Below are 23,137 nucleotides of genomic sequence, written 5' to 3' on the forward strand. Positions count from 1 at the left end.
GGTCGATACGATACCGATAACTGATAATTCTTTATATTTGAAAGCCGATAACCGATAAATTGGCCGATAAATTTAAAGGGATATTCCACTTTTTTGGGAAATAGGCTCATTTTACAACTCCCCCAGAGTTAAACAGTTGAGTTTTACCGTTTTCGAATCCATTCAGCCGAACTCCGGGTCTGGCGGTACCACTTTTAGCATAGCTTAGCATAGATCATTGAATCGGACAGGACCATTAGCATCTCTCTCAAAAAAATGACCAAAGAGTTTTGATATTTTTCCTATTTAAAACTTGACTCTTCTGTAGTTACAATGGCCCTCATTTATCAAAAGTGCGTACACCAAATTTCCAGCGTACACCTGGCGTACACCCAAAACCACGGTGACTTTGAGATTTATCAATATGGACGTTGGCGTACGGCACGCTCAAATCCTACGCCAGCTCAGGAGGTGGTGTACGCACGTTTCGAGTGCGGGAATGCGCAGAAAAACAATTTCTAAAACCACACAACGCACTGACAAACTAAAAGATATGATATATTATGACCCACTGTAAAAAAAAACAACAACATAGTAATTATAACTTAAGTGTTTATTTTTGTGCAACATGGACTTCAATGTTTAATTTGTGTGACTTTACCAAAGCATTTGAATTGTAGGCATATGTATTCCTTAAGTTGCGAGCCTGTGCGCTTTACCTGACGTGCCTTGTTTATACTTTCGCCTGGCTCCGCAGCGCTAGTCTCCGCAGACTGCGCGCGCAGCTCCCCAAACGGACGAGGCGTTTATATTCGACGCGCTCGCCGTTGTACTATTCTTTGAAACGGGCCAGGGTTAGGCCCGGCAGGTGTGCACGGGGTTTAGTAATGAAAGGCTTTCAATGACCAAAAAAATAATAATTCAGACTGACAAAATAATAAAAATGACATTCTTCTTCTTTTAAATAATAATAATAATAATAATAACGACATTCTTCTTCTAAATAACAATAAGCGTCATTAATAATAAAAATCTAGAAATCAATTTTGTTTCTTTCCACTTCCCTGGTTTCGCTTTCTCTTTCTCAAAGAAGTTTCTCTTCTTTGCCGTCTTCCGTGTGTCCATGGCGTAAAATGAGGGCGTGGGGGGAGCGGAGACTTGAATATATAGGGGCGTGTTATTCTAATGACGCTCGTTTTCAGCCGCGGCATTTATCAAGGGCAGGTATTGCGTACACCTGGATTTCAAAGGTACGCACAGCTTCATAAATCAGGCGATGAGAGGAGTGTAAGCATAATCTTACGCCAATATATACGCCCGTTTCTACGCAAGAATGATAAATGAGGGCCATTGTGTACTAAGACCGACGGAAAATGTAAAGTTGCGACTTTCTAGGCTGATATGGCTAGGAACTATACTCTCATTCCTGCGTAATAATCAAGAAACTTTGCTGCCGTACCATGAGTGCAGCAGGCATAATGATATGACGCAGCGCCTGAAAATAGGTCTAATAGGTTAGACAAACTTAGTCCCGGTCACGTTGGAAGCTGGGAACTATTTTCAGGCGCTGCGTCATATCCCTTTAAATCCAACTTTTATATCATTTTGATCCTGATTACAAAAACAAGTCACCATTAAAAGCCATGTCCCAAGTACACGGCTTTAATATATTAGCCAAATTTTCTTATCGGGCCGATAACGATAACATAAAAAATTTACATATATCGGCTGATACCGATATGGTGGCCGATATATCGTGCATCCCTACTTTTAAGCAACAGTTGGAACAAATTGCTTGAGTAAATAATTCAATGCCTCAATCAAAAAGATGTTAATTTGCCATCTGACCAATTTACTGGCTGAACAATTTAACTTGCAGAAATAGTTTGAAAGTGTGAAAAGTCTGCAACAGTCAGGTTCTGGAAGTAAAAATCGCATTGTTTTATCCATTGGGGAATTGATTATAATAATAACTTATAAACCTTTAAAAAACAGACCTTCTGTGAGATACAAGTTTGAAGCCATCAGTTCACATTATTTCAAGTTATTCTTTTTTTTATAATCGTGTTCAGTAGTGGAATTCCTGCTGAGAAACTATATTACCCGTGATTCTGTAAGAACTCTCCTCCAATCAGAGAATTGAAAACAAATTGTGCCAAAAGAACACTTTTGTGTATATTTTAGTGTATATAAATGTATGCATATTTTTCTATAAACATACAATATATTGTTTCTATATCGTTAGCCTCATAGCATAATTGCCTAAGTCATTTAAAAAAAAAAAAAAGTATTTAGGCAATTATGCTATGAGGCTAACAATATGCATTATTGTACTTCTCTCACTGAGTCTTGCATCGTTGCCTTTTTGTCTGATCTGCAAATACTTTTTTTGCTTCAAATCAAAGTTTGTAATGTTGTGATTCATCTGGTATGGTTATCTTAGTTCATAGCTTATAACACTTTAACAAAGACTTTTGAAAATCCCTATGGCAAAAAATAACAATAATACAAAAAAAAAAAACTTCCAGAACCAAAGCCGCTGAAAAAAGTTGGCGGGAAATTTTGTGATCAATATCAGTTATCTTGGAAGCCTTCCAGCCAATCAAATTCAAGGACTTGAACTAACTGTTGTATTATGCTTTTTATTACGCAGGTTTCATAGGAAGTGCTACCGAAATATGTTGTAGCGTTCAAGCGTGAGTTTTCTGACAGTATCGTAGGACTGTGAATGTGCTGTAGTAATGTGTGACAGTAAGTGAGAGGCAGCCAATGACTCAGTCCCCACATAACTGCTGTGTTTCAATCCTTTCAAACCGGTGAGATGGGGAAAGAGGAATAGTGAGAGCACGACTTTTTCATATCCTCAGACAATGTTAAGAGCCCTTTAAACTTCAGATGGCCATCAGACACCACTTCCTCTGCTGGTGACTTTCTGACAGGAATCTACAGTGTAAGAGTGTATGAATGAGGTGCGTGTGCTAGACTGATCTCAGATTAATATTGCAACAGAGGAGTGACTACATTATGAAGATCAAGAAAGGTAAGTGCAAAATAAACTGTCGATAACTGTCGATAACGATTACGAATTATATAAAAGTCTATGGCCAATCATAACATTAAAGATACAGTCTAGATTATGTAGTGTTATGGTATATTTTAATATAACATTGATAAATGTATCACTGTTTTTTTTCTCTGTTCCACACAGTAAATGTTTTTTGTTCTTGTAATAACAGCTTTAGGTGAAGGCTGTGACGACTATATGACACACGGATACTATGGGCCATTAGGATGGGACAGGAGAGCTCACCTCTTTCCCTTTAACACTCTAATCAGGCCAGAGCACTCAGTCTGGGGCTACGGTGAGTGGCATCATACAGTATGTGTTTGTCTCTGTAACAAGCACTGGATGGTGTTATTGTGCAAGTGGACTTACCAAATCACTACTCAGCAAAACTAGATTTTACTTCCTAGCTTTTTGTGTTCAACGGCCAAAAATGACCAGGGCTCGGGCAAAAATAGCACTAAATATGACAAAAATGCTTCACTTAGAATGTGCAAAAAATCATGAAAAATGCAAAAATAATGAATTACTGTTTTATCTAACATTTGATAACATTATCTAATATTTGATATATTTTGGACTTATGGGTTTAGTATGAGGTTAGTGCATCAGAGGCAAGTTTTGTAGAATATGTAAAGATACTTTAAAGTATAGAAGTAAAAATAAATACACTGAAATAAATGTGTAGAAACAATTGTCACTCAGAAATTGCTAGTAAATAATGACAAGGGAATAAAAAAAATCACATGTTGTCTCTTATGGGTTGATTTGTGTTAAATACAACTTTTTTTATTTTTATTATTATTAAATGAAACTCACATTAAAGGATACTATGTAACTTCTGGCCCTCTAGTGGTTAAAAAACAAAACTGAATCTATTTTGCAGAAGAACATTGTTTTGGTTGTGCTTTGACTCTGCATGACTGTACGGATGCATTTGGTTATCCGACTGCTCATAAAACATTCACTTCTAGGCTTAAGAGATATCTAGTTTAGATGGAAAGGATCTCAAGCTGACTAGCTGAAATGTTACTATTCCCATTGATAGATTCATTTATCCATTTATAACACTTTGAATTGAACATGAAATTTTGAAGTAAAACAACGGAAATAGTCATTTCTGTTTCAAATAAATGCTGCAGCACAAATACAAAGTTCTGTCATGAAACTCTCTAGATGGTGAAGGCTGATTCTCAAAGTCCTTAAAGGCACACTATGTAGTTTCCGTTTTTGTCAAACAGCGACCCCTAGAGTCGCTGTGGAGTACTTGTATTTAACATGATCAGTTTCTCGTTTTTTTTTCTTTTACTCTTCCGAACGCGCTTTCATTGTTTTCTACATCGACTCTGCCATGATTCACGTCTGAAATGCGAGTGTCTTCCATAGAGGCTGCTTCATATGTTGTTGATGTATGTGACGCAGTGCCGTAAAGCAAGTCGTGATTCTCGCGAGATTTGGCAGGGCGCCACCTCTCAAACCTGCAATGCTGGTTTTGCCAGCAGCGTTCCCCCCCTGCTTTGCTATGGGGATGATTCGCCCTACTACAAGTTCGTTTACCATCAAAATGACTTTGAAGCTGTTATATTAAGTTACAAATCTTGCATAGTGTGCCTTTAACTCAATCTGCTGGCAATCACATCATTCTCTAGAGGGCACAGTTGATTGGTTCCTGCCGTATCAGTAGCCAATGAGCTCGCTGCTCAACTTTCAAATACTCGGTCAGCATTTGCTTTAGCAGTTGCAGCGTGTTTTCATAAACCCTCCACCTTCCCCAGCTCCACCTGTATAGATCTTCTATGGGTAATTCATGTACGCTATATTGTACAGCAGCTGCATGTCTTACTTGCTCACAGCAGCGTGTTGTGTATGTATTGGCAGTAGCAAGTCCCAAACTTGCTCTGCAGCAGCAATAACAGCAGCAGCATACCAGATCTATTCAGTCAAGATCAAACATATCAACATTCTCATATCCATTACCACGCCAAACACTCAGAGAGTTGTCATGACAGAACTGCTTTCAACTCTGATGTGACACTAAAGACTGGAGTAATGGCTGATTTGCTATCAGAGGAATAAATGACATTGTAAAATATATAAAAATTGAAATCATGTCCTAATCATTTTTTAAAATGACTGTTTTTACTGGATTTTTGATGAAAGAAATGCAGCCTTAGCGCAAGACACTTGGTGTAAGAAACTTTTGAACAGTTGCATATACAATGCGCTTTTTCCCTAACTTGTATATCCCTGTTGATTCTTCATTGTGAAGTACTGGAGTGTGGGCAGGGATTTGGTAGTTGTTATTGTGAGAGAGAAACTTGGATGGGGAAGTGTAATGTGCCTGAAAGAGGAAACGCTGAAAGCTTCACACATCCTTGCGCAAATAGGATAGTACATTCATGAGATGTCCTTTCACAAGCTTCCTGTTTGACTCTAAAAACTGAAAGGCTTCTTTTGTAATTTGTGGGTTTCTCAGAAACGGAAGGGAGACACAATGAGTAATAGGCCTGCTTTGACCAAATGGGTGATTAAGACATTTTAATGATGTGAGATCATATGAAAGACACGTTCTCCTCATCAGACCTTTTGATCTGAAGCGTGTAGCTCGAAGTAAATATTTCCTTGTCAAACAGTGTTAGGAGGATGATGAACCCTAACAATGAGAGCAGCATGGGTCGATTTAACACTTGTGGCCCGGTATGGATCAGAGTATGCCATGAATCATAGTACCCCCGTAATGATGAGCTTACATACGTACTAGTGATCTAATCTTAGATTTAATCCATTTGGAGATCAATCAATAAGAGTGCAGACAGGGGTGGAGCTGAACAGAACGAGAGCTATTGTGCTCTATATTGGGAGCCATTTCAGGCTTGACGCAGAAAATGGTCTCTAAGCAACAGCATCAGATTTTAAAGTAACAGAGCTGTCTACATTTCCATAGCGGTAGGGAAACAACTTACCTGCTCTCACCAGCACACATACTGTATCTGAAAACACAATACATTGAATAGATTTTTGGGGAGTCTTTTGCATTAGATTAAATATGGAATATGCACTTGGGATTAAAAGAAGCCCTTATCGTCAGAAACTCGTTGATGATTTGTGCAACCTCAGTACAGAATTGCATTTTGAGTGAACGGATAGAAAAATTAAACTGTGGCTATCAAGTTTTGCCACCTGCTGGTAAAAGATAAAAGAAGCAATCATTCCAAGCCTGAAAACAACGCACAATGTACTGCATCATTCATTCCTGTGCTGTTTATAAGGCAAATGGATGTAAAAAAAATCAACAGATTTTGTGCCTGTATGGGTTTGAGAGAGAAAACATGTGCGGAAAAGTGTGATAATTCTGTGCAAATGCATCTGTGGTCTCATTAGCAGTGGCCCTTCACACATGTCATACTCATCCTTCTACTGCTGGCAGAATGGAGATGTGACCAGCTGACAGTCACACAGCTTTTTGAACTGCTTACTCAAACCTTTATGGACGTTTTTTCAACTCTGCCACTTCTGTCTCTAGGGGTTGTTTTGTATTAAATACAACAGATTTCATTTTTTTATTTATATTAAATGAAGCTCACATTAGGATACTATGTAACTTCTGACCCTCTAGTGGTTTAAAAGAACTGCATGCATTTTGCAGAAGAACATTGTTTTGGTTGTGCTTTGGCTCTAAAGTAAAAAGTTGAAAAATGCCAATCTGATCTCACGGGAAAACGTACAAATTCTATGAGGTGGCTAATTCGTACGAATTCATACGACCTCACTCGTACGAATTAGTAAGATTTTTGCAAAATCGTACATATTTTACGAATTGCCCAATTCGTATGAATTCATACGAATGACCTACCCCTGACCCCGCCCCTAAACCTACCCATCACGTGGGTTTAGACAAATCGTACAAATTCGTACGAGTGAGGTCGTACGAATTCGTACGAATTAGCCAACTTTTTATCATTCGTACGAATTCGTACGAATTGGTCGTGAGATAGTGTTGAAAATGCTTAACTTATTTTGAAGAGTTAAAGCAATGTATAAACATATGTTGTCAAAACTTATTGATTACATAGTTGTTGTTTTTTTTTACAGTGTACCTGTATGCAATTATATCTGTAATTCATTTCTATAATTACATCTGTTGAACCTTCCTTTACACCTTAACCCACCAGTATGCTTTCCCGTATCCCACCTCAATGGCAGCAAAAATTTTGCAATACAACATGAACAATGAGTACATTGTACCTAACAATTAGTTTTTTATGTACATGGAGACACCTAATATAATGTGTGACCTATAATCACATTTTACTAATCAAAACGGTGAAATACACTAACTATTTCAATATTGTGTGAAAATAATTGATGTACATTTTAACCCAAATTATGACTGGTTGTGTAATTATATCCACCACAAACCAAAAGCCTAGTGTACGTAGTTACCATGGAGACAACAGTGTCAGTGAAGTGCATTCTTGATTTGAAATATGAGACATAATGTGTAAAGAAAACAAAGAACATTCAAGGCAAATATCATAATACTTTAAACTGTAATATTTTGATTGTGCCGATTCCAGTCAAGCTGCAGAAAGAAATAGTGGTGAAAGTGTGAAAATACTGCATTAAGTGTATTTGGACTCTAAAAAAATGCTGGGTTGTTTCAACGCATGCTTTGGTCAAATATGGACAAACCCAACCATTGGTTTGAATTTAAATGACATTTAAACCCAACGGTTGAGTTTGTCCATTTTTGACCCAAACATTTTAGCATTTTGCAAGTTATGAAATAAGCTTTAGCAAGATGGGGGAGTCAGCATTTTATCTAAAAAATGTTTAAAACGTAATTTCCACCACAGAATGAATGGTGATTTGAAATGTGGTGTAAATTACATGGATTTATGACTGTTCTGGGAAAAACAAATAAAACAGCATTATCCTTCATGCATTTATTTCCACTGTTGGAAATTATTAGAAGACACATTAAACTAGCGAGTTTGAAAAGGGTTTCAATGGAGTTGAAACTTTTTTTTTTTTATAGACTTTTTAAAGCTTTTATCACAAAGAATCTGGGTAATACTGAACAAATGTTGTAATGTACGCACATGTTCCCATTGATTTTTCTGTTGTGACTCAGGGCACAGACATTTAAAGTAAACGTAGACAGATAGCTTATAACATTCTAAAACTCTTGACTTTGGGGGAATATCTCAGTTTACAGTGAGGACGGACACATTGAGTAATAATGAGTGTAATTAATTATTGCAGGACTGTCTGTTAAGCTGAGGGCAAGAGAAGTCTAAAGGAAAGAGAACTAATTCTTTCACTCTCTGGAGGGTCATAAAATGCCTTCGACATTGAAGGTTGAGTTATTTTAGGGCAGGCCTAATTTACTACGCCTTCTCTCATCTCCAGCTAATAATCTGAACCTCTCTCCAAAAAGTCTTGAAATATTGGAATTAACTGCAATATAATTTGACTAAAATCATTCTTTGCTGAGCCCTTTGCAATTTGTGTTATAGCAAGTTGTAGAAAAACTTTACTCCTTGTAAACAACACAGATGGAATGTTAGCGGTTATCAACAAGACAGGTGCGACCAACTGCATTCCATCTCAGCGTGAGATCTGTGATTCCCATTACCATACATACTTGTTTTGACCCTGATAGCAGTAACAGACATTTCAGGGTGACATAGACCAGGTCCCATCATCCTCGGGGCCCAGGTCACCACGCTCTGTGATTGGACGGCCCTTTGTTCTGGCCTTTCATGTGCAGTGCACCTGCTCTGCCCCTCCCTTGGGCCGTCCTGGTGAGTTATGGGGTAGCGCTGCATAGAAAGGCGTGAAATGAGAAATGTGAAGTTGCTTTAAGTTTCCACATGCTTTAGTCACACTAAGTGGTGCCCCTGTTTGGTGTCTAAAGCAGGGAAGCAATATATCCCAGATGTGTGTGATTGACAGGAGGCTTCTGAATATTGTTCTAACATGACATGGTCTGATACAATTCCAGTGACACGCAATTTGTCCATCCTTTCTTTAGTATCAGTATATTGTTGTTTATGTATATTGTTATTGCCGGGACCTGACTACAAAAGTTTGTTCCTTTAATGTATAGCATGTTTTGTAATGACAATAAACTACTACTACTAAACTACTACTACTACTACTACTAAAATATAGTACATTCAAAGACAGTATGTGATTTCAGGTGCAGCTACCATTTTTGGAATGAATCAGTTAAGTGGATGATTCAATGACTCTCTTAAAATAGCAGTTACTTGTTTCAGTCCTAAATGAATCAATGTTTTTGATGAATTAGTTAAAGGACAATTCCGGTATTTAACACTTTGAGTCTATTTTGTAGTTTGTTTTGGATGAACAAGAGTGGTGGACAAAGAAATTTTAACAATGGTTCCTGTCTCGATTTTTTGACTATTTTAGAATTGCCCATGACCGCTTTAGAATGGGAGTCTATGGCCATGCCACAAACATGTCCTTAAAACAACCCTTAACGTTCGTTTTCAAAACTGTGCAACTCACCGAGTGGTTAGTGGTGTTCGTTGATGTTCCAAAACAAGTAGCGTAGCGAAATACAGTTTCTGTCGTGTTTTATTTGCCATTTTGTAAAATCCCATTGATTTCCGTTGGAGGACTCATTGCTCGTTGATATTACTGCGCTACCGGAAACGGAAAGGGGGCTGTTTACATTCGGTTGTAGTCTTTTAGGTCTTTTCGCTCGGTTCTCTGTCTCTCAGAATGCTAGCGTGAGCAGAGCAACGGAAGTTGCGGAAGAGCGTAAGTTTATACGCGGTTGTGAGCTATCTGAAAAAATAGTTCCACTATAGAAAAATAAACGGATTGAAATCATACATTGCGCTGATATATTTGTTTTTAATCATCAACGAACACCACTAATCACTCGGTGAGTTGAACAGTTTTGAAAACGAACGTTAAGGGTTGTTTTAAGGACATGTTTGTGCATGGCCATAGACTCCCATTCTAAAGCGGTCATGGGCAATTCTAAAATAGTCAAAAAGTCAAGACAGGAACCATTGTCAAAATTTCTTTGTCCACCACTCTTGTTCATCCAAAACAAACTACAAAATAGACTCAAAGTGTTAAATACCGGAATTGTCCTTTAAATTAATGATTCAGTGACTTACTTATAAAGGCAGTCACTTGTTGCCACCTACTGGCGTATCGATGTAACCTGCAGATAAATCCCCATCACTAATACACACAGTGAGTCTTCCTGGAATGTGTCATGCCAGTTAGGACATACATTTTGTCATTAGTTTGGTTTGAAATTTCATTGGTCCAAAATCCTCATATATTAAACATGAAATATTTTCTGATTGACTGAGACTGTCACATATCGGAACAGTTTTGTGTTGTGAACAAATTGCTTCTTGCTTGAAACTTGTCTCGATTAACTTGGCTTTGTCTTAATTTTTAATCGTAATGTTATATAATTTAAATCATATTAAATAAATGTTGTCTGCTCTATAACAACATTTTTCTATACGTATATGTTGCATATATAATTTGAGTACAATTTTATTGTATGTACATATGCATATAGTCTTTTATAGTATTTGAATTTTTTATTTTAGGAAAATGTATACTAGTGGCACCATGTGCATGCATCTTACAATAAATCTTTGCAACAGGTAGGCAATACTACAGTTTTTCCATTTCTCTTTGTCTTCTGTTTTTCTTTTTCTCTTGTCATCTGCAGCTTGATGATAAGGCTGATGAAGGCGATGGAGTTTCTATTTTAAGCCTTGCCACAGTCCTTCTGGCCTGGCCAGGGATGCAGCTAGTGGCTCTGATGTCATGTTTGCTTCTGCAACTGCATCTGTTTGATTCTCTTTGTAGTGGAAAGCCAACAAATCTCATAGTTACCTCAGATGAGAGGTTGTTGCCTTTCTTAGCACTATACCGTCTAAAAGAGAGCAAGAGAGAGAGAGAACAAAGATGAGAGGTTTACAGCTTGTTAGTGTGGCTGACATCGCAGTGGTTTCGTTGGAAAGACCAGGGCGGAACTAGATCTGGGATGAAAGGAGCGGTTAGGCTCTCTGAAACCACTCCTAAACACAGCATGTGGTGTATATGCATGTGAATGACTGTGTGTCTATACATAAACTTTCACTTCCCTTAGTAAATGGTGACTTGAGATGGTTTAAAAAACAGAAAAAGAAAAAAAGCAAGATTCAATAATTAAAAAATGAAATTTATATGACTTTTTAAGACCAAAAGTCTAAATATACAATGGGCCAACATTAAAAAAATTTTCCCAGTCTATCAGTAATGCTCTGTTTAGTTCCAGTCTCTATGAAGTCCTTCCGAAAAGCACAATGTGCTCTGATTGGTCAGCTAAGTGTGTTGTGATTGGTTAACCTTTGCAAACGTGTTTTGGAAATGTCACGCTCCTTGCCATAACTGCGAGTTTTAACACACTACTAACGCAACTCATTTTTTACGTACGCCTTGGGCAGGAATTATTTAAATGAGCAATATTGTGATGTGTACTTTCCCGGCAGTAAACTCAAGACTACAATCGTGGTGTTTCAGGGAAGGATGTTCAGAAACAGTGCTTAACTGAAAATAACTCCCTTTGGAGTAGAAGTGGAAGTCAACTTCACACTTAAAATGTCTAAATGTCTTTTCATTGAATAATACAATATAAAACCAATGACAGTTGAAAGATAACCTTGACACCACTTGATTTAAAATAATTGCAAAAATTGCTCAGAAAAGTGAAGTTATCTCTGAGAAAAGTTTGTTTGCACATGCGTTTTTTTGTTTTTTTTGTTTTTTGACATCCATATATTTGTAAACGTGACTTAAGTTTCCAAATATTCTATTTGGAAATATAATATTTACATGATTAGACTATATTTAGCCTATAATACTGTGAGAAATTTAATGAGGACTTAATGAGGAATCTCAGGACTAGGTAGCAGTTTGTATTGTGCTGCACAATTGTCTGCTTTATAACAGTACTTAAGACATTCTTTATTTGTGTTGAGCCTTTTGGGAAGGGAGAGAAAGGAAGGATCATAAAGGATAAATGATGCAAAGGATGGATGGGGTAAATGTGCTCTCTAGAAACATTCTGTGGGAGGTTATGGCACTGTGAGCTTCTGGCCAAATGAGTGGGCTGACCTGATGTGTCCTCTGATCTGTGTCCCACTCCTCATAACAGGCTTCTGGGAGCTCCTCTGACAAATAATAATAAAGACCTGCTGCTCCCACACAACATCAAAGGGATAATGAGAAAAGACTGATATTAATGTTTTTAGATATTAATTATATTGATAGTGTGCAACAATATTCTACTGTATTATTATTATTATTATTATTATTATCAATACATTTAATTAAATGATAAAACTGAATATAATAGCATATTATTATTATTACAACATGCATTATTAATACAATTGTAATTGTAAATACAGTTATAATTGATAATATTTTTAGATATTAATTATATTAATATTATACATATTATATTAATATTATATAACAGTATTCTACAGTTCAATTATTATTGTTAATAATAATAGTAATAATAATAAATTGAATGGCAAAATATTATTATACAATATAGTATACTTATTTTTTTTATTACATATTACATTAATACAAATTAAATTGTTATATTATATTATATTATATTGTATTATATTATATTATATTATATTATATTATATTATATTATATTATATTATATTATATTATATTATATTATATTATATTATATTATATTATATTAATGCCTACAATAAATTCAAGTGGTCTCTTTTCCAAAAAAAACTTTGGGCGGAGAGCAGTTTGATAATAATTTTGCCTTATTTAACACACACACACACACACACACACACACACACACACACACACACACACACACACACACACACACACACACACACACACACACACACACACACACACACACACACACACACACAAAAGTGACCTGAAGTGACTTGAACCCCTCTGAAATCAAATGAACTAATATTAATAATATTAATATTGTAAATTACTTATTGTTGCTTATTAACTTATTATTGTTGTTGTTGTTGTTTTATACAAAATACATATTAATATTGTAATTAATATTACAATTAATACAATAAAACAGAATAATGTAAAGTGTGAATTAAACAATAACAACAGTAATAAGTCAAGTCAAGTCAAGTCAAGTATATTTGTATAGCGCTTTTCACAATACAGATTGTATCAAAGCAGCTTCACAGTATTAAATTAAAATAATACAACAAGGTTTGTTTCTAGTGGAATTTATTGATAAAATCAAATTAGATATCCCCAGAATATTCCCAGAATAATAATAACAACAGTGTGAATTAAAATTTATCTTAGTAAAATGGACCAAAAAGAGGTCTGAGCTCAGTTTTAAGGCCAGAGATAGTGTGCAAAGAGAACTTTTCACTTGGCTTTATTTAAAAAGACTCTTTCATTCTGAAAAAGCTCAATTTTCATATTGCTGTCAAGCAAGCTTGAGTCACCCTCCTTTGAGAATGCCATTTATTCTCTACAAATAAAACCAGGAAAAAATTGTCATCTGTTATGTTCATTGTTCTGTATACTTCTCTCAGGGACCTTTCTCTAGGAAACCCGATTCACCCTAGTCATGGAAAGCCACAATGGCGTAGGTGGTAACATCCAAGACAATAGCAGTCAAGGAAATCTGCCTTTTCCTTTGCTGTAATGTATAATTTCCTGTTTTTCCCTACATTTACACATATACAGAATGAGATGGGATTAGTCCTGATCAGTGCTGAACTGAGCTTTCCTGAGAGCCTTTCCCTAAATGCAGAGGCAGGATCTGATTTACTGAGTCAAATGAAACTTAAGCTATTATGTAAGAAACATCCTCAGATCAGTTACTTTTATTTGGCCTTTTATTCGACTCTTGCTACTGTATATGGTCAGTTTCAAAACACGGAGTTTAGAAAGTGGAGTTACTTATTTTTATGCTTTTTGTCCATTGATTTCATTAAGGAGATTTCAATTTAATATTGCATTACACAGGGAGACTCGAGCCAAGAAAAAGTATGATCATTAAAAAAAAATTGTGAGATTGAGCAATTTGGTTGTAAAGCAGATAATATCCCCAAAATAGTAACATACCTAAATAGGTAATGGATTAAGCATTGGACTGTCAACTGCAGGGGGAAAAAGTACCATGAAGTGTGTGTGTGTGTGTATGTGCGTGTGTGTGCTATCTTTGTGAAGACCAGTTTGAGTTTTAGACCATTGGAGTGAGGACAAAGAGAGTAAAGTGAGAACATTCTGAGACCCCTTTAAAGGCCTGTTTGAGGGTCAAGACTTGGTTTTAGGGATAAGGTTATAATTAGGTTAAGGGTAGGTTTAGGGTAAGGGTTCGGGTTAGGCACTTAGTTGTGATGGGTAAGGTTAGGGTAAGCGGCTAGAGATTGCATTGTGTCAATGAATGTCCTCATAAAGATAGATGTACAAGAATGTGTGTGTGTGTGTGTGTGTGTGTGTGTGTGTGTGTGTGTGTGTGTGCGTGTGCGTGTGTGTGTGTGTGTGTGTGTGTGTGTGTTAGCTAGAGAGAGAGAGAGAGAGAGAGAGAGAGAGAGAGAGAGAGAGAGAGAGAGAGAGAGAGAGTGTGTGTGTGTGTGTGTGTCTGTGTGTCCTTGTGTGCATGTTATAGTGTATATTTGTGCTCGTGAGGACATGAAATGTGTTTCCAGAGAGATGGATTGAGATGTAGAGATTATTGTGAGATAAAACCTCAGATTAACTCAGCGAGGAGCCTCAGTATTCCACCATTGTTGTGATCTCTGATCCCTATACATGTGGCATGTGGCATCCAGTTCACAGATTTGTTCTCAGTTCAAGCTATACAGTATTATATTATATTATATTATAGCATGCGCGTAATTTGCACGGGGGTTACGGGGGTCATGACCCCCTCAAAAATCAGATCCAGCTAATATAACCCCCTCAATATCATCACATCATTCAGATTAAAATAAATATGAAATATTCCGAATTAATACTTTTGTTCGTTTTCTTTATTAATTTCATTTGCCAGCAAGAAAGATAGTATCATATTTAAAAAAAATCTGTAATGTACCCCCGCCCACCGCACCGACTACTTGGTATTACCCAACCCGCTTTCTCTACCAAGTTTGTTTAACTATTTTGCGCAGTCGCTGGGATGAATGGTTGGAGAGCATGCTAACGGATGGAAAGATGAAAAGGACACTGAAAGGCAGCCAGACAACGATTTTTCATTGTTGGTCAACACCAGACAAAAAGAGGAAAAATCCTGACCAAACGGAGGTACCCCCTATATTAGCTCAGCGTTTCTCAAAGTGTGGGGCGCGGGCGCGGACCACTGGTGGGGAATAGAGCCATGACAAGTGGGGCGCGACAAACAGGATTTGTGCCCAACTTTTTAATTCCTTTATTTATTGACCATACACTCAAAACAAAACAAAGACACGTTTAAATGTAAGCCTTACTTAACCTTTACACACGTAATTTTAAAAGTTTTTCAAGGCGACCGTTATTGATCGTAGTATCACTTTATGGTTACCATGGAGACGCGTCATTCATTGCTTGTCACACCGCAGCCACAATAGCGCTGAATGACTGATGATCTGCTTTTATTTCCTTTTTTATTCAACATTTCACAAATTTGTTAGCTATAGCAGGATATACAGTGTGTGCAGAATTATTAGGCATGTTGATTTTCTGATCATATTTTATTTCCAGGAACATTTTGCCAATTCCAAACCATATTAATCTTAATAACTACTATTAATTTTGTATTTAATCATGTATAAGTGATATATAATTGTTCATGAAGGCTGGAAATGAAAAATGTCTTATTTTCAGGTGTGCAGAATTATTAGGCAAGTTTTCTTTTACAGATAAAATAAGCCAAAAAAGAGATTTAACAAAGACTGAAAAGTCAAAAATATTAAATCCCCATGAGAAGAATGCAATACTAATGCAATACTAGAGATTGCAGTTAAGGCATGACCATTGGACAGTGAAATGCTCATTGGGTCAGCAGGGTCAGACAAAAACAGATGGAGAAGAAAAAACACATGTTAACTGCAAAAGAATGAAGAATTAAGGTGAAGAATTAAGTGTGAAACCATCAGGAACCCTTTAGTCTTCAGCGCCATCATTTTCCAGAACTGCAACCTACCTGGAGTCTCCAGAAGAGCAAGGTGTCAGGGTCTCAGAGACTTGGGTTAGGCAAAGAATCCTAAAAAATGACCCCCTCTTAATAAGAATCACAAGCTGAAGAGTAGTAAAATACATGAAGACTGTTTTTTTATAGGCTTTATAGACAGACAGATTGAGAGAGACTCTTGAAGGACCAGCACCAGATCCTCTTCTACCAGTGTTTGAAGAATTCATCTTCCAGAATACGTTTTAATACGTTTTGTGAGTTTATTTTTAGTCCATCTCCTACCCTGAAGTCCGTTTTGCAGAGATGGACTAAAAATTAACTCCCAAAACGTATTAAAACGTATTCTGGAAGATGAATTCTTCAAACAGTGGTAGAAGAGGATGTGTTGCTGGTCCTTCAAGAGTCTCTCTCAATCTGTCTGTCTATAAAGCCTATAAAAAAACAGTCTTCATGTATTTTACTACTCTTCAGCTTGTGATTCTTATTAAGAGGGGGTCATTTTTTAGGATTCTTTGCCTAACCCAAGTCTCTGAGACCCTGACACCTTGCTCTTCTGGAGACTCCAGGTAGGTTGCAGTTCTGGAAAATGGTGGCGCTGGAGACTAAAGGGTTCCCGATGGTTTTCACACTTAATTCTTCACCTTAATTCTTCATTCTTTTGCAGTTAACATGTGTCTTTTCTTCTCCACCTGTATTTGTCTGACCCTGCTGACCCAATGAGCATTTCACTGTCCAATGGTCATGCCTTAACTGTAATCTCTAGTATTGCATTAGTTTTGCATTCTTCTCATGGGCATTTAATATTTTTGACTTTTCAGTCTTTGTTAAATCTCTTTTTTGGCTTATTTTATCTGTAAAAGAAAACTTGCCTAATAATTCTGCACACCTGAAAATAAGACATTTTTCATTTCCAGCCTTCATGAACAATTATATATCACTTATACATGATTAAATACAAAATTAATAGTAGTTATTAAGATTAATATGGTTTGGAATTGGCAAAATGTTCCTGGAAATAAAATATGATCAGAAAATCAACGTGCCTAATAATTCTGCACACACTGTATATGATATTCCGATTGTCAAATATGTGCAAGTGGATGTGTTTTGTTGTTCAAACACCTTTATAACGATCGCGTTAGTTGAGCTGTATTGCGCAACGTATTTTAGGTAACGTTATCTTATTAAAATACCTAAAAAAAAAATACGTACATTATTAGGAATTTACCACCTCCGGCTCAATTTGATATTATTATTATTTAATTTTTTTATTATTATTATTATTTAGTTCTTTTTGCATGGAGTTTGCAAAGTGACAAAATGAATCAAAGCACAACTAAGTTAGCTGCTAACGTTAGTCCACACTTGTATTTTCCCAGTTTCTGAATTTGATGTTATCAGAGGCTAAATGCAAACACACATTTTTTTTTTTTTATCTACTTTTGAGTCTTATTTCATGCAAAGTGATAATATAATTGCACTTTCATTTTCTCTATTTGAAAGTTTTTAATGCTGTTATTTGATGTAAAGTTTTTAAAATGTGATGTTAATAAAATACATTTTAAGAGTTAAACTTAAAGCCTATTTTATTAACATTTTGTTGGGGTGATTGGGGACAGGTGGGGCTCGGAACCCTTTCCTACCTCCGAAGTGGGGAATGGCAGAGAAAGTTTGAGAAACACTTAATTTAACTACTGTGTCATTATGGCATACATAGTCAAGTGAACAGCTGCATTTACATTAAGTAGCCTAAATCAGTAAAAGTATCACAATGTATTTCTAATACAGGAATAATACAAATTAGCATGTTACCTTTTACACAAGAAAATTATTCAATAAATAAATAAATTAATAAATATGCCGCGAGTTTAACCCCCCCAATGGTAGACCCAAAGTTACGCCCTTGTATTATATTATATTATATTATATTATATTATATTATATTATATTATATTATATTATTTACAACAGTTCGTTCTGGTTCTCGATTCTGATTCCACCCATAAGATATTCTACCAGTATATCACCACGGGAACAGTTTCAGTGTTTGTATCACTCCCCTTGCAGCATTTCTCACAGCGAGTGTCATGGCGGACAAGCAAATTACCATAATTTTACAAATAGCCAGAGGTGGAAAGTAACTAATTACAAATATTTTCATTACAGTACTTGAGTAGATTTTTTATACTTTCTTGAGTATAATTAAATTGTGGTACTTGTACTTTTACTTGAGTTGAATAAAAACTCTATGGCCTGCGTTTCAGCCAATCACAGACCGGTCTGATGCGCTTCAGCCAATAACAGACATGTCTGATTCGGGTGCAAAACCAATCAAAACTTCCCGTTCGGCTGGGGGGCGGGGTGTTCATACCGCGCTTTGACATTCAATCACTGGCGCTCGTTTTTTGAATCAGTATCGCTAACATTTCAGTGAAGGTAAGTGAGCTATGCTCATATTCTTATTTAAAATTTTAATTATGGCAACTCCTGAAATGGGTCAGCAAATATTGTACAAGGCTGAAAAAACCTCAACAACAGTCAAGTAAGATTGCATGATTTATCTGTCAATCAGATGCATGAAAAAGTGTAGCTCGTTACTATAGCAACAGTGGGCTCCCAGCACATTTTCGGTAGAACGTAAAAAAAAGAGAATTTAATTTAACATGTTACAGTAACCATCATACCCCACTTGATTTTTTTTTCTTTTCTTTTTCTTACTGGCACTTTTTTATTTATACTGTTGTAAATCTCTCCTTTTTTTTATCGAACCTTTCACTTAACCTTCTTTGATTTCAATTATGAAATGATTCAAATGAAAACATTCAAATGATCTTACCTGGACTTACTTTTCAAAATTAGTAATAAAACAATCGCTCTTGACAACAGGGAAAGCTACATGTAGTATGTTTGCTTAGCATAGCTACCGTTTATGAGCTTACACTACAATTTATGTTTAATATCATGTTTTGCTCCAAAATCACAATACATGTCAGTCGTGTTTGAAATTACCTCTGTGGTTTCATGTTGCTTAACACAGAGTGAGAATATATTATTTTATTAAATTCTATGATACAAGCTATGTTGATTAGCATTGCATTAAAGGGTTAGTTCACCCAAAAATTAAAATTAGCCCATGATTTACGGTGTTTTGTTCCTCTGAGCTTCCACGTTCGTCATTACGCTGTGCGTCGGGTCAGGGGGTTACTCTTCCACCGTAAATCGATGCGTACGGCCGTCTGGCGAAAGCTAGTGATTATAGTTTATAAAGTTTTAAATATGGGTATTTTCCTTACACAAACGCATGGCTTCACTTCAGAAGGCCTTTATTAACCCCCTGGAGTAAAAGTGGAGCACTTTTATCATGGATGGATGCATTTTTTTGGGCTTCAAATTTTCTCCAGCCATTCACTGCCATTATAAAGCTTGGAAGAGGCAGGACATTTTGTAATGTCTGAAAGAAGAATGTCATATACACCTAGGATGACTTGAGGGTAAGTTAATCATGGGCTAATTTTCCTTTTTGGGTGAACTATCCCTTTAAAGACATACATCATTCTTATGAAAATACTTGAGATAGCTTGATAAACACAGATATCTGAAAATAACGTCTCTATTTGCGTGTTATTATATCCATATAAGGCATTTCCTGAAATGTCATAACATAAGTTTAATACTTCTATGAATATCACTTGTGGAGTTTCTGCGCGAGGTATGAATCAGTATGTACAGGGCTTCCAGTATGAATGGAACAGATATGACGTGAGTGTTTAGCGCTCCATATCGCTATCATCTCTCCATTTTGGGTAAAAATAGAAAAGTAATACTAAAGTACTTTGTAACGTAGTTACTTGAGTAGTTTTTAAGCAAACTGCTTATTTACTCTTACTTGAGTCATATTATTTTTCAGTACTTCTAATTGTACTCAAGTAAATTATTACAATACTTTTAAGTACAATTTATTAGTACTCTTTCCACGACATAGCCTACTACTGTTGTGTCACGGAATGTAGTTTAAGAGTTTTTTAGGCGAGAATGTAGTTACAGTATTTAGACCTCAAATATGTGACGTATAAACATAGCGCCTATTTGACCATTTATTTCAGGGGGGTAATCGAGCTCTCGAATAGCGTACCACCCCCGGGGGCCGCCATTGGCTAACAAGCCATCACCTGCTGTTAGCATGCCATTGACTCCCATTCATTTTGGCGTCACTTTGACAGCGAATAACTTTACATCTGAGGCGTTTAAAGACTCCATTTGTCCATTGTTTATTTCTAAAGAAACACGAAAATGTATAAAAGGCTCCATTACCTTGTATCTTACGTTATGGCCCCGTAGAAGCAGTTTTTGTAAAAGTAGGCTAACGATTGCGTCATAACCACGCGACTCTCTGGAAATTACCGTATAGACAGGAGGAGAAGCTCGCAGTCAATCGGGGGCAGAGGCGGACAGAGTACACAGCTTCATTACTTGAGTAAAAGTACAGATACCCCTTGCTAAATTTTACTCAAGTACAAGTAAAAGTACTACAGTCAGATGTCTACTTAAGTAAAAGTACTTGAGTATCAAGAGTACAAGAGTACATTTTCTAAATATTGCATTACTACTGCCACAGTGCTTACTTCTGTGTAGCAAACACTTGAAGCGAAAACTATCATTAACTTGTTCAGAAAATTGAAATAGTCTGGAGAGGTGGGGCCACGGGTTGGCACATTCCCGGGATGGACCTGCTGCGTCTTCATCCATTGTTTCGCCCATGGTTTCGACTCTTATCTAAATCTGACCATGGAGTTGACTTTGGCGGAAAGCTGAAGGTGATTGCTGATAGGCTGTCCCAATCAGTGGCACCTGCGCAATCCAATCACGTTTGAGAGGGAAACAACAAATTGAGGGTTTCCGAGATTTTTCTTTTTTCCTTTTTTCTTTTCTTTTCTTTTTTAGAAGAAGTAACGGGTACTCACGGTTATGGATAGAAATGTAGCGGAGTAAAGAGTACAATATTTGCCTCTCAAATGTACTTGAGTAAAGTCATGAGTACTCCCCAAAAATGATACTCGAGTAAAGTACTGATCCCTCAAAATTGTACTTAAGTACTGTACTCAAGTAAATGTACTCCGTTACTGTCCGGCTCTGATCGGGGGGACGTGGAGGCATAAAGTCCGATAAAGTCAAGGGAGAAGCCCATAGAGAATCATAAAGTTGCTCCTGCTCCTAGCTCATGGACAGCTCCTACTCACGCTCTCTGTTTCTGCAAGATTCAGAAGGGAATGATTCAGATTTCTCTTGGCACAGCTACTAGAAGACTTACAACTGTCAGACAGGCTGCTCACGTCACATCCACGTCATCAAGCTCAGTTTGAGTCTGCGCAGTACGCTCAGCCATCAGGAAGTGAGTGCTTCTAATTTGCTTCACTTTTCTCCGTTGAATTTAGATGTTTTCCGTAGATGCGAGCTCCAGACAGTCAGCGGCCGTTCAGTGCTCATGTACCCACAGAGAACAGCGTCATCTCGGCCAGTCCTTCGGGAATTTGCGGCTGGCTCTTATGTAGATAGTGTTAAAACATGAGGTATAATTCATTTTGAGCATATCAAAAGGGCAATCTTTGGTCTTTTTAATCTATTACTTGTTCCAGAGCAAATCGATTTGGCCAAGGGCAAAGAAGTTTCATAACTTTATCATTTTACTTAGCCTAACTGAAATCCTGTACTAACTACTTTTATAATGCTAATATTGTTTATTTAAATATAATTTTTCAATAAATAACATTTTATATAAATAACATGCCATATTTGGTATTGAGATTTTATATAAGTTAGCTACATTATTGCATTGCACCATTAGATGGCATGGCAGCAAAGACTGTCTTTATGAGCGAGTCAGTAGTAAAGACTTTTATGTTGAAAGGGACTGAAACAAGACAATAAGACGCAAGTTAAAAATGCATTGACTAGAGCTGTCATAGAAAATCCCCTTAACTGTTAAACTGACAAAGATGAAGATATCACTTTCCACAATGGACATTCAAACTGTTTTTGTGAATTTTAATATAAGATGGACCTGAAGAATATCAGCTAGATGCATGCTGGTAATGCGCTCGCTTAGTTGATCTCTCTCACACGATACTCTACTCTACATGTAAGGAATAATCGACTCCGGGCTATTGAATTAGAAAAAGAATGCACACCTGAGATGATATAATATAATATAATATAATTCATATAATACATTATTTTATATTAATAAATATTTTATCGCATATTTATTTACATATTTATTTATTCATTCTTTTTTACTTAATTAACTAACAAAACATGATTTTCCTGGTTTGAGCCCGATACTGTAAATAAAAAAATATGGCCCGATACTGTAAATAAAAATTACTCATATGGAATTTAAAGTGTCATCATTTCACTATTAATGTATGCATTTATGACAGGTGATGACCACATGGCTTATAAAGTTGGTGGTAGTCAAATATTTCCAATGTGAGGGCTGAGGTGTGTTGAGGATGTAGGCTGCAGTAGGTTAAAGGTCAGAGAGAGAGAGAGAGAGAGAGAGAGAGAGAGACTGTGTGGTTGAGCTAAACTCTATCTAGCCAGACTGTTATTTTGAGGTAAATCAATATGCTCCAGCAGTCATGGTCTGATTGATCAGGGGGATTTCAGTGAACTGTCCCTTCCCTCCTAGCGACATGCACAGCAACATGTCTATTTATAGAACTTTATCAATACAGCACCGAAAGGACAGACAGCAAAGCCTCTTCAGAGACAGGCAACGCACAGAGAATACCAATAGAAATGGGATGAGGAGAAATTTCTGATGTCATCTCTGCTGCAAATGGCAGCGTTCATCTGGGGGGAAATAATCTAATGGTGATATAAAATAATCT

General features: G+C 36.6%; 1 protein-coding gene across 1 annotated transcript in view; it reads left to right on the forward strand.

The window, feature by feature from the left end:
• The first annotated feature begins 2,732 nt into the window (after positions 1-2,732).
• Positions 2,733-23,137, forward strand: part of hdac9b (histone deacetylase 9b) — a 63,267-nt gene continuing 42,862 nt past the window's right edge. Inside the window, exons 1-2 of the mRNA XM_084386100.1 lie at positions 2,733-3,019; positions 3,216-3,341. Coding sequence (XP_084242226.1) covers positions 3,004-3,019; positions 3,216-3,341 — 142 coding nt within the window. The 5' untranslated portion in view covers positions 2,733-3,003. The remainder of the gene's footprint in view (positions 3,020-3,215; positions 3,342-23,137) is intronic.

This window comes from Rutilus rutilus, assembly GCF_951802725.1.
Source record: "Rutilus rutilus genome assembly, chromosome: 17".
Lineage (NCBI taxonomy): Eukaryota > Metazoa > Chordata > Actinopteri > Cypriniformes > Leuciscidae > Rutilus > Rutilus rutilus.